The 13,225-nt window shown below is 46.3% G+C and overlaps 1 protein-coding gene across 1 annotated transcript; it reads right to left on the bottom strand.

Annotated features, from left to right (window-relative positions):
* Positions 1–1,347: 1,347 nt before the first annotated feature.
* On the bottom strand, positions 1,348–12,278 carry RHOF (ras homolog family member F, filopodia associated). The gene is made up of 5 exons (XM_061344597.1): positions 12,046–12,278; positions 11,845–11,932; positions 5,292–5,401; positions 4,428–4,562; positions 1,348–2,321 (listed from the first exon to the last, which is right to left on the bottom strand). The coding sequence occupies exons 1-5, from the start codon at positions 12,208–12,210 to the stop codon at positions 2,157–2,159; spliced, it is 663 nt and encodes a 220-aa protein (XP_061200581.1). The 5' UTR covers positions 12,211–12,278; the 3' UTR covers positions 1,348–2,156.
* Between the last annotated feature and the right edge of the window lie 947 nt (positions 12,279–13,225).

Below are 13,225 nucleotides of genomic sequence, written 5' to 3'. Positions count from 1 at the left end.
TCCTGCTGAGCTCCTTGTACTGCTTGAGCTTACTCATCCAAATCAGCTCGTTTTGGGTGCTGCAACATCTGTACCTCCTAAGGCCAGCTCAGTATTGCGAGCTGCTTTAGGCAGTGTTCTTCCCAACAGTAAAACCTGCCTTTGAGTTAGCACAAAGGCCAAATTGGGCACATGCTTTGGCAGAATGTGATCCCAGAATGATGTCCTCCCAGCAAGTGTGCTCCTGAAGAAACATGTCCACACCATAGGTTTGAACTGGTTTCATCAGTTCTGTTGCTGCAAGGCAGCAAAATTACAGTGTCACTGTCCTGTGGGCATGAACAATATTGAAATGCAATAATGAAAGGCAATTTGCATACTTTGAACAACTGTCACACTAGCTGGGCTGTATCTTGCTAGGTTACCTTCTGACTTCTGCATACCCTGTGCGTGTGGGGTTTGTTTCATCCTTTGAACTCTCCATTTATGAACTGTAAATTGCTGTATTTTGAGAGCGATGCTGGAACCTGCTGGATGGGAGCAGTGGACGTGCAGGGATGGGAAGCTCTGCTCGTGGGGAGTAATGAGTTCTGCAGCATGGGAAATCCAGATTAAAGGAGCAAGAAGGCTTCTCACCATGGAGCTGAGGGTAAACACGTTCAATTCCTACACGTTCATGTTTTGGTTTTGAACTAGGTAAGGTGAGGAGTGGTTGTCTTTTACTGACAGATCTCTTCTTGTGGCTGTAACGTACAACTCTTCATGATTTCTGTATAATCAAAGATGTCTGCAAACTTCTTAGTTTTTAATTTTCCATTTTAAGCTAATAGGGATTCATTAATTCAATGAATTAATTGACTAAAAAGAAGCTGGAGAAGGAGAGGGGACAAAAAAGAAAGAGTAAGATTTCAAGGATCGAGATCTCTTTATCCTGCATTTAAGATACTGCTGATGCCTCACTCCAAACCAGTTTTTCACCAGCTGGTCTTGTACCCAGCAGAGGATAAAGCTGCATGAGCTCTGATAGACAGTTACCAGGCTCTATGTGTAATGTTTAATAATAGACTCCTGGCATGCACCACTTACAACCTTTTGCCAAAAGTTTTATCTCATCACCTTTCCATGAATCCTGTGCATTTTCCCTTAGGATGGGATGTAGCTGACCTGATCTTTCAGCAACACCTGTACTGCAGAAACCTCCTTCCCACTCACAGATTTGGTTTATGGTGGTTACAAAACAGTGATTGCTCCTGAAATCCTGAGATCTCACAGCATGGGATGTGCAAAAGAACCAGGGGGTCTGAGGCACATACACAAGGTTGTGAGTGGGAGCATCCCTCTTGCTTAAACAGAGAGCTGCCAACTTCATCACAAAAGGGAAAAATTTAATTTACAGCAGGAGAGAAGATTTCACCAGGTAACAAACATGAGTTAAGTATTTCCCCTAGAATGCACCAGTATTTCCATCTGTGATGTATTAAATAAGCTATGTAAGTTTACTGTAAAACTAGATTACAAAACAGCTGCTTGGACCAATTCTAACTGTAAGTATTTTACATGATATTCCCATTTCTGAACTGGAGCAACCAGTGTATCTCCACTGGTAAATGCCATTTTCCATTGCAGCAGCAGGCCTCTTTGTAAGGAGACCTCTAAGGGCGCAGCTCTGCAACGCTGGCCCAGCAGCACAGGTGAGTAGTGGATGCTCATCAAAAAGTTAAGGCAGAACTTCATTTCTTTATCATCAGAGCTGCTCTAGCATCACTTCTTCTAAACAATGTGGCTTTTCTGCTTGGAAAAGACAGTAAATTGTAGCTCTAACGTGGCACAATTATTTTGCAGAGTTAAAAACACCCCCCTGATTAACTCACACACTGGCAGTTGGTTTTCATTGCAATTGAAGTAGCGAGTCCAAGACCTGACCGGTTGCCTGCAGTCAGGAGCAAAAGCCAGGTGGACAAAGGCACACTGCATCAGTTAAACCAGATGAAGAGCTTTGAAAAGCTGGTGAGAGCAGTGCCACCAAAGTGCAAAAATAGTAAAAATAATTAAAATTGAATATAAAAATTGTTGTAGAAACAAAACTGTGCAATTAAAACCCCAGCCTTTAACGTCAGACTCTTTCTAAAGCTGAATGGCTCGGCTGTGGTGCAGTCAGTGCTCTCCTGGGGGCTGGATCATAACACTGAGCACACTCGCTGCTTCTTCTGCCTCTTGGCTTTTCTCAGGGTGTTCAGTGCAATGGTGGTGGCTTCTTTAAAAACCTTTTCGATGTTTTCCCGACACTTGGCTGAGCACTCCAGGTAAATTTCCGCGTGGATCTGCTGACAGGCGGCTTCCCCCTGCACAGCACAAAAGGTAAGGGAAGATGTAAAGCCAGTGTATGAGAGAAGGAGTGTCAGGTGGGAAAGAAAGGGAGTTATTTTGTACATCACACCATGAGCTCGGGAAGAAAGAAGCTGCCTCTAAGTACAACATTAGGGTGTAAGTGGCATTGGTAGTAAACTGAGGCACTGTTAAATAAACCATGTTTTCCCCCCTGTGTTGATCCAGAGCCTGGCCTAACAGTTCAGTGCATTAGAGACTAAGATACAGACTACTGACAGTGTAAAAACATTCTCAGTGTTACATCTGTTCAAAAAGAAATGCTGAGGTAGATACTCGTGAGGATGTCTGCACAGCAATGTTTCTTCAGGCCTGACCTTAACTGTTACGTGATGTCACCTTCAGTAATGAGTCACATGCAAGAGCTGAATCTAGACCAATGTCTTGCTGCCTTTGCTGGTGCACATGCAAGAACCCCAGCTTTGGCTTTGGAGCATCACAAGGGCTCAGCCAAAATCCTCATATACGTAAATGGGTGTCAGTAGCATTTCTCAACCTCACCCCGGTGCATGCAATGGGAACAGGCCAGAATCTGAAACACTTGCATGCAATTCTGGAGTGAAATCACAGATGTAAGACTATGGCTTCTTACTTTGCTTGTGATCCTTTTGTCATTGCAGTTGGCCCCCACTTTTGAATGCTCATGAGTCTTAGAGTGGGAATTTCAGGTCTGCAACCCACAGCTCACAAACTCTGTATTTATTCATTACAAGCCCTGGGAGTGGGGTCACTTGAGCACTTAGGGTTCCATAGGGGAATTTTTCTTCCTCATATTTAAGTGAAGCTTGTCTCCTTCCAGTGGTTTGCAAGCTGCAGTGCTGGCAGATGCTGTTCAGCTCCTCGGCCTGGCACTGGAAGCATCCCTCTGCATGACTCAAGATGCCACCAGCTGTAAAAGACTGAGGTAGTGTATATTTAAGGGGAGAAAAACCAAGTGGGAGGGTTCACATAGGAGATAAAGTTTGTAACTCACATGGGCCCTGGGATTTAATCGCATGGGGCCCCAGCAGACTTGCCTAAAGTGTCTGTTGCTTGTACTCAACCTAACATGTGAGGGTGATGTGAGTTAATAACGCAGATGAGGGAGCAGCTGTTCACAGAGCAACAAGATGGGCATCTCATCTTGAGTGCAAGGAAGACAAGCTGAATGTCCCCGTGTGCTTTAGTGCCGATGCAATTGCAGTTTCTTTTCATGCTGCTTAGAAAAAGTAGCGATTCATTCAAGGTCTCATTGCACTTAACCTTGTTCCCTGGACTTGCGTCTTGAGCAGTTTGGAAGCTGCTGTTTGCTCTGAGATGAGAGGAGAAGATAGCTTTGTTGTTTAAACAAGGTAGGAGATGAGCTGAAAGGGCCCATGTGACATGGAACAAACTGTTCCATCACTGTTTCTCCTGTACCTAGGGCAACCATGTCAGTGATGTAACAGTGCTTCAGAATACTTAAATTGAAAACATTTGACAATATGTAGATATTTTTAGGATCACTTTAAAGAAAAGCCTCTTACATTAGAGAAGCCTTGCAGATGTTGTTGCTAGTGTCCTTGAAAGGATTTATTTTTAAATAGGGTTTGCAAAACTGTTTTTAACAGAAGTGTTTTTAATTCTATAGCGTGTATCCCAGCATCTCCACTCTTTATCACAATCCTGATCAAAGTACGAGTCATAGGAGCAATGTATGCTCATAAAAATCATGAAGGGAGTCCAACAAACTTGTCAAGGCTTACAGATCTGTAGCAGTGATAATCCAGATGTGAAAGGAAACAAGGAGATGTAAAGAGCATAGAAGGAGCAGCCAGTAGTGTCCTTTCAGACACTCCAGTATATGCAAAACACTCTTCAACTTTTCTTAACTTTGGTACTAAAAATGAGTGCTGATTTGGCCACTTCCAGAAACAACTTCCAGAAACCCCTCTTAGTGCTGTCAATAATTCCTTCATCTGGATGCTGTGAACACCTGATCCTGGAGTATCTGTGATTGTACTCGTGAGGAAAGATGCTACTGAAGCGTAACTGTGCTTTATCTCTTGCAAAGAGGACACCATTTTAAGCGTGCTTGTACTTACCTGGTTGTAAGTAATGGGTTCCTGCTTGGAAGCCCTGAGCTTGCGCAGCAGTTCCTTGTCTTTGCGAAGGTCTGTCTTGCAGCCGATCAGCACGAGCGGGACACCGCGGCAGAAGTGATTCACTTCAGGGTACCACTGATGGCAGAAAGACAAAGACTTTACATCTGTCTTCTTTCTTGCTTCAAAGGAAAATAATAAAGCCAAGGGACATTTATTATATGTTGCAATTTCAGCGTTTTGGAAGCTGCTCAGCTAGTGGTAGGGGCCCAACACATGCTGTTTACGTTATACAAACATGTAAAAGTCCTACCCAAAATCAGTTGCTTTATAAAATACAGGTGGCATCTATCACTATACCAAAGTGCTTATTTAACATCTGTTTAAGTTCATAAGAGCTCCTATTAAGTCATATTTAAGAGCAGAATCTGGGCCAAGTTTTGCTTTGTTTTGCTGGTGTCATGTACAGGGACACTAACTTCTACTTTGGGGCATTACAGAAATCCTAGGGATTGCTCACATCTCTGTGCTTTAGCTAAGCATGCATGGGATGGAATCTAAACTGCTTGTGTGCAATGCTGGTTGTGTGGCATCGGTGCAGACAGAACAGATAAAGCTGTGATTTCACCACTGGTGTTTGATCTTGGTGGTGTACTGCAGAATCCCAGTTCTGAGCTCTTGGGGGCTGTGGAGAGGTGAGCTCCAGGTGTGAGCTCTGTGACCCTGCAGCTCAACGTGTGGTGAGTGCATCCACATGCCCAGGGTCCAGGACACTAAAAGCACGGGCTGTTTTAATCTGACATCTTGTCCTGTATCAGGCCTATGCAATTCATTTAAAGGGTTGAAGCAATTACAAAAGCCTCTTGCCTTGGCTGCCACATTATCATAGCTAGTGGGGTTCATGACATCGTAGCAAATCAACACGACGTTGGTGTTCTGGTAGGAAAGTGGTCGTAGCCGATCGTAGTCCTCCTGCCCTGGAACACAGAATGTTTTGGATATCAAAAAATCTCTGTCCTTAACATGCCATACGATGGGAATAGGTAAAGACACATACTTGAGAGCAAGAACAATGGGACTGTAATTGCAGACTGCAGGTTTTCCATTCTTGTAAAACACCTTCCCTCAGCACGGGTTGGACTAGCTGATCTCCAGAGGTCCCTTCCAACCCTATCAGTTCTGTGACATGCAGGAGATTCCTCCTCACTGACAAAAGTGATGCCTTAGGAAATAAAGCATGTCCTTGGCAAGTTAGAATAAAAAGCCTGCTAAGTACTTCGAAGCAGGTCCAACCGCTGAGTGCCAAGTGGCTGTTCACAAGCAGCATTGGTAAGGGGAATTTGACAGTTATTGATTAAACCATTTGCAATTTGGCAGTGGCTTTGTCCTCCCTAATACATCATTTGCACACATGATGCTGTGAGAAGAAGCACCGTGTTTGCTAGACACAAATGCTGAAGTAAAACCCTCAGTGGCAAACTTGCTTTTCCCAGCCCAGTGAGCTGAGCGGAAGCAGCACTGCTGCTCAACGTGCTGCAACAGGAGCCAGGCTTAACTGGTCTGTGAAGCCAGGACTACACAGCAGAAATGCTGGGATGCTCTGAATTCTGGAAAAGGAGAGGATTTGTCTGATTAGGGCTATTCCAGCACATGATCTGATGAGGAAGCTAATTTGCTTCAGACCCATACGCTTCCCCTTAGCAGTAATCACCACACTGAGATCTGAAGGAATGTTGCTCTGAGAGATTAAGAAAGAAATAATTGCCAGATGAAGTTGCCAGCTCAGGAAAAAACCCACAGTCTTTTACATCTGGATTTTCTTCAGAGACTTTGGGAAAACACCATGACTTACACAGTCTGTAGATCTATTTGCCATCTGAATGCTGCCCTTGCAATCAGGTACGTCTCTGTGATGCACCAGATTTCCAAAACAAGAACTGGGAATGCTATGCCCTCCCTCAATCACCACAGTGAACCCGCAGCCTAGGAACTGCCCTACAGGGAAGTTACACATCTCAAATCTTTGTATTAGCATTTCCAATGAAGGGATGCTGAAAATTCCAGCGTGCCCCCAACTTTATATCAATTATTCCTGCCCTTGGCACCTCAGTCCCCAGTCACATACCCTTTACTTTGGCCAACGTGCTTGTCTCCAGCTGCAAACTGAAGGATTACAGATATCAGAAAGCCAATAATTCTACAATACTTTGATCCCCTCCTTCATTTAAATGATGGATTGAGGTACAGGTTATTAAAAGGCAATCCCTACTGACCAAGCCATTACTCAAGTTTGCCTGAGATGTTTGTAAAACAGGAATCTTAGGTTTGGACTACTTCATGTTTGAGCTTCTGTAAGAACAATGTGTTCTGTAGGCAAGGTGCAGGACAAAGAAGGATTGATCCCTCAAGGTTTAATCCAGAAATAATAGACAATTGGCAATATTATCCGTGTTGTAGAAACATTCAGAGCAAAGATTGTACTGCTCAGCCCTTCTTATTCTCAATCCACCTACTTATTTGCAGCTGATTTACCATTTTGTCGCTAATAATCCTTTAAAGGCATTAAACACACTGGGTGCCACCGACTTCCTCTAGTGCTACGTGTTCTGTATGATTTTCCCTGTTCAAGTTCATGCCCCTCAGCTTCTACCAATGTACCTTGTAAAATCACAAGGACCTCCAAGTTATTGCTGGCCATTTGTGAGGGAGACAGGACTTTTCCCTTGGAAGAAACATGTTTGTTTGCTTGGAATCAGAACATACAGCTATGTTAATATTCTGGATAGGATCAACAGGTGTTTTCAATGATGTGACACAAACATGCTGCATTGCAAGCCAAAAACTGTAACTATGCCTCAGTGAACTGCACCTTCATGCTCAAACCAGCTGTGCAGTTATCTTCTTTTTAAGCAAACTGAGAAAATACATGCATCAGGAAATGCTGGTGTGCAAAATGCAGCTCCATATACATCTGGAATTTCAAATACAGAGCACAGAACAAGGTAGAGTGCAGGGACCACAGGGGGAAGGTTAGCTGGTAATTGCTTAACTTGTATTATGGGCCGATGATCGCGGCGCCCACTTGGAAGGAGAGGAAGCTATTTAAGAGCTCAGATGCAGTTCTTCAGCTGCTGAGGATGTAACAGGACCCAGATCAAGCTGTGTCTAAACATCGACATCCCTCTCACTGAAAACAATCCCTTTCACCCCCTGCCCTTAAGTGCTGCTGATGAAATGCAAGAAAGGGCCCAGGAGACTTTTTCTCTGTAAAGCTGCTCAGTCTGTGGTCAGAGCTAATTTGGCACAGATTTAGGTCTTCTGCTGGAAGAGTTTGACAATGAAGGAACAGGGCTGAATCTAAGCAGTAAGTGGCTGTGTGTGCAGAGCCCCCAAGCGTGCTCCCTCAAGCACAGGTAGCTGATTTCTTTCCCCAATTAACAAAAAGCATGCTGTGGAAGAACTGGTTAAATGTATCCCTATGTGTGAGCATTGCTGTGACTCTCCTTTTTTTTTCCTCAATTCATTGTAGCATCAGAGACCCTGTTTGGTGTTTTCTTCTAAAGAAAAAACCCTATCCAGCTGAATTAATCTACAATTGGTCAATTCTTTGCAGAGATCACACTCCTGCATGGCTCTGTGCATGCTGCACATCCCACATAAATGCAGTCAGGCCCTGTGGTGGGGTGGGAGCTCAGGAGGTGGTTGAAGTTGAATGGGAGAAGTGAAACTGCAAGTCTCCAACTCCTGTGCATCTCATGTTCACCTCTGTCTGCTCTTCCTCACCCCTTCAGCAATTTAATACCAAAGAAGTGCCAGGCTGTGTGTTGCTCAATCCATAAAGGAGCTCAGCACCCACTGTCAGGAGAGGGTAAATGGTAGTGTTAAGACTTGCGAGCCTAGGAACCTACCAGTACATGCAAGAGTGCTGTGCATTGCCACCAACTGCCAGGGGATAAGGAAGAATGTAATATCCTGCCACCCTGTCCCGTCCAGCTGACCACTTCCTATGTATGGCCGTGTGTTGTCTGTAACACTCCACACTCATGGTTTAGGATTGACATGAAACTCTGCAATGTTGAGCCCTCAGAGGCACACAGAAATGCACCCAATTCTCTTTGGATTGTTATTCTGCAGGCTCCATGGGAATACCATGGTTGTAAGCTTGCCAGCTATGTATTTTTCACTACTCGGTTCAAAAAAGAAATAGGAAACAGTCATTTTTGGCACAAATAAAACCAGCAGGAGAGTGTATTTGGGGTGTGGAGCAAACACTTCAGTTAAGAAGTTGGGGCCGTTTTCTTCAGGTACACTCTCAAAGTTAAGGAAAGTTATTCTTGCATACACTGGCTTCTAGAATGTCTTGTAAGGCCCCAGAGTGCTGCGCATCTGTCATTACAGACCTGAAAAACCCCACTGGAGTGTGTTTCCTGGCAGTCACAGTGAGCACCCACAATGATGAGGCATTGCTTCCTCCCCAGTTGAGCTCTTTTCTTTGGTCTGAGTAAGTCCTGTGCTGAACACCATCAGAAACGGAATCTTGTGACTGAAGTGCAGCTAAAGCATCTCCCTTAGTAGTTGATTTGCCTTTCAATGCCTTTGCCTCTATTGAGCACAGCAAGAAATGGAAACTTTTAATTGAATAAGCAGCTGCAAAGCCTGCTTGCAGATGAGACGAGTGATGTTACAAAGCCTTTACGGGTTGCATATGTATGCCACCAACTTCCTGCAATAGCAAGAGGTGTCTGATGAGGAAGAGCAGCCTAGTACAAAAGTCTCACCAAAAATGTTATTCCAGTGTATTTTAGACTAACCTATTAACTTCATTTGTTGGTACTCTAGTGTATTTTAGACTAACCTATTAACTGCACCTGGCCTTTACTTTCTCCTGATGCTGAAGTGCATGCAACTCTATTTGCTGTTGCTCCTAGCAAGATCCTAAAAATATCAAAGTCCTTTCTGCAGTGGGTGCTTCATGAAGACACAGTTACTTTATAGAACAGCGCTGCCCTCTCCTCTACACTGCTACATGGCACTTCGCTGAAGCCCTTGCCCTCAGAAAGGATTTCACATCCTTTTGATCCCATTTCACTGATTTTATAGTTGAATGATTTGGAACCCTTCAGACTGGGAAGCAAAACACAAGCATGTTTTAAAGAGCAAGACCAACTCACACAGCTCAGTAAGTCCGAAGATGATTCACGAAATACGGGTGATATGCTGCACTGTTAAACCACAGTACTTCCTGTAGTAAGTCGTATGTTTAGACTCCTCTTTAAGTTGCATTTTGTGCTTTGCACCCACCCCAGATCATCATCCCCCATCTGAAAGAGGAATTTAATGAGCTGTTGGTGCATGATATGACAGAAGCAAGACAATGTAGTGGAACACCAACTCCAAAACTGCATTTCCCATGCTGCATCCATGTGGCAGAGGGATAGGAGCTCTTGTCTCCTGAACTGGAAGCTCTCCTTTTCTTCTCTTACTGCACTATTTGAACGTCGAGGATGGGACACAAGTCTTGGTCTTAGTCTAATCCCTAAGGAACTCAGCATCAGTTTTGTGTTATTAAAAACAGAATGGGATTAAAATGTGTGCTCAAGTGAGTTCTTCCTCTAGTCTGACAGCTTCAGAAAGAGGATGAAAAGCTGCTTGAATTACAGAGTATGATAGGCCTGTAACAGAAAGCTATGTTACTTCATTTGCCTTTCAATGCCTTTGCCTTTACCAACCACAGCAAGAAATGGAAACTCTTAACTTTGAAACAAAAACAAAATCCAAGTCTTTCCTCCTCTCAAGCAAATGCCTCAACCAAGGTGGCAATGTCCCCCCTTTCTTTGTACCTGATAATCTTGATGTTTCTCATGCAAAGCAAAAGAACTCGACAGGAAGGGAGGAGACAAGTGTCAGCAGCCTCTGGCAACTTGTCACCTGGTGGCAATGACACTCTTTTGGGTGGTGAAACGTGTTGGTTTCAGGGTTTCCTGAGGATGGATGAGGGATGGAAAGCAGTTAGGTCTTGCACAGGGCTAAACTCTGCCTGATGCAAGGAGCTGGGCTCTTACGTCAGGCTTGTGAGAGGTCAATGCTGCAACACTGAACCTGCCCGACCTACCACCACTTCTGGATCCAGCCCATGTTCCTTGGAGCCTGGAAGAGACTCCAAAGGCAAATGTCAGAAGAGGAAGCACAGTGATTTTAAATGAGAGGCGGCCAAGTGTCAAGAACCGCGTGACAGGGAAAAATTCCACACTGACAGAGAGCAAACAAAAGAACTCAACAACGTCACCACGGCAAGTCCTTTGTGCCAACATGCTCTATTAAGGAAATCCCTCTCTGGTTGCTCACAGTAGATTTCAGCCCTTCTCTTTTTCCAACACAAAAGCCTTGCCATTCAGTAGAAGCTACACTATCCAAATCACTGGACATGAGAACAGCAACATTCACACAAGAAGATGCGCTGGCAAAATGGGTGCTTAGGATCTTACTCTACCGCAATAAAGATCAGCAATAAAATTCACTTCCAGATTTGAAACTGTTCTATTCAGTTATGTACAACACGCAAGAAGTCAAGTGTGCCTTATTACTGTTATAAATGAACATGGACTGCACTCGGTTTGTATTTGTCTTGGTGTAAATCTGTAACAACTACACAGCGTTGAACTGAAACAGATGACTTACACTCCACTGGAAGGGAGCACATGTCAGTTTTAGGGTTCGTTTCGGAGGGCAGCTGGATAGGAACTTTGAATGAAGTTGAACACAAACCATTTCACAACTTTCTGACATGAACCCAATTTACCACTAGTTTCAAGTGACTTTTACTGCTGCGCCCTTTTGAACACAGACCAGCCTTTTTCCTCCTTCCCTGTCTGATCACATGTGGCAGAAGATTAAAATACTTTCCTGGTTGATTGTATTATGCTTGGGAGCTGGGGTTTAATGCCTTCAGATATGGTTGCTGTTTGATTTTTCTGAATAAACAGGGTTGTTACGTTAATGAATGAGTCCCTGGCTGGAGCTGCCTTTAGACAAGCAACCCCTATTTTCCGGGAGGCACACTTATGCATGCAGCAGGTAACGGTTGTTGTTTGGTTTGTACTTTACTCTCCAGCAGGTTTAACTGTGCTATTATGCTAAAAGTATGCCTGTAGAAAAGCAAGTGGAAAACATGTTCAGCTTTACAGCCTTCGCCTACCAGCTTAGTTTAAGCAGACACCACAAAAGCTGCTGGAACACAAACAGGGCTGCGACCACAGGAGCAATGCTTTACACCGGTAAAAGCAGGTTCTGCTTATTTATCTGAAGGGCTGGGTTTGGGCTCAGGCCCAGGCCAATGCCCCAGCACTGCCCCTTCCCAGAAACTGCCTCCTGATCCTGCTGGAATGGGGAAAATGGGAAGCGCGATGCGAAACCCCCTCACCTGCGGTGTCGTACAAGTTTAGGGTGACCTCCTTCTTGCCCACCGTAACGCTGGTAGTGTACTTCTCGAAGACAGACGGCGCGTATTGCTGCAAAGGGAGGAGAAGCCGCTCTACCCAGGGTCAAGCACTCGCCCGCCCCGGTCCCCATTCCCTCGCCCCCCGCATCCATCCCGGGCCCGGCGGCGGGGCTGCCCGCTCACCTCAGGGAAGGCGCCCTTGGCGTACACCATCAGCAGCGAAGTCTTCCCGCAGCCGCCGTCCCCCACGATCACCACCTTCACCTCCTTCCTGCCCGACGGCGCGGCCGCGCTGCCGCGGGAGCCCCCCGCCGAGCCCACGGGCAGGGCCCCGTTGGCCGCCTCCATGGAGCGGAGCGGGGCCGGGACGCGGCTTCCCCCCCTCCTCAGCGCCCCGGGGCGGGCAGGCACCGCCCGCGCCCCGCTGGGGATTGGTCCTGCCCCCGGCGCCGGTGCCTCAGGGCCCCGCCCGGAGCCGCGCCGCTGCCTCAGCCCACGTAACCCCGGGGCCCGAAGGCCTGAGGGCTGCCGGCCGGCCTTGGTGCTGAGGTGGGGCAGTGCCGGTGGGCACCACAGGAGCCCTCAGCACCCTTTAGACCCTCTCCCTTCAGAGCCTCGGGGGCTGCGCACCCCATTCTCCTGCGGAGCCTCGGAGGTCTCCACACACCGTGGCCGCTGGGCTGTGTCTTCTCTGCGCTCCCCACCACCCGCCATGTTGCCCGCTCTTGGGTGCTTGTAGCCATATAGCAACTGTGGCACCAAGTCTCTATCCTCACTTATTCCTCCATGGAGCCCTTTTGGACCTCAAGCACCACGTTGTTTTTACACCAGGGAATGTCTCCAGCCTCAGCCTCTGCAGCGGTAGATCCCAGTCCTGACACAGAGGGGTGCAGTGCCAGCAATGGTGGGAGCAGGCAGAGACTCCCTGAGGTACCCCCTGAAACCCATCTTGTTGCTGGCACTGGAGGTGACCTGCTGCTTGTTTTCTACAGCCGTTATTGCTCGAGTGGGAACCAGCAGCTCTGCTCATTGCTTATTCACCCAGACCAAGGTGAGCGGTGATGAAAACAAACGGGCGTTTTGCATTTTAATTGCAGACGTGGTGGCCCCAGGTGTTCTGCACCATGGAAGGCCGGGGATCACAGCGGCCGGGTACGGTTTGCTCTGATACAGAGGTCAGAGAGCGATGCTGTGTTTGTGCCACTGCACAAAACAGGGTGTTTCTGTCCTAGGAGGGTTTACCCTAACCCTAACCCCCCCCAGCTCTTAAGAAATCCAAACTGGCACTTAAACATTTTCAAACGCCCCTTGTGGGAATAGCAAGAAACCCCCAAAGGAACGCTTTGAGTGAGGCAAGGTCACT

Source organism: Neopsephotus bourkii, unplaced genomic scaffold, assembly GCF_033783945.1.
Source record: "Neopsephotus bourkii isolate Nb327-2 ecotype Australia unplaced genomic scaffold, CSIRO-AGI_Nbou_v1 NB_230, whole genome shotgun sequence".
In the NCBI taxonomy this organism is placed as follows: Eukaryota; Metazoa; Chordata; class Aves; order Psittaciformes; family Psittacidae; genus Neopsephotus; species Neopsephotus bourkii.
The sequence above is the reverse complement of the archived record's forward strand: the minus strand, read 5'-3'. Positions and strand labels throughout refer to the sequence as shown.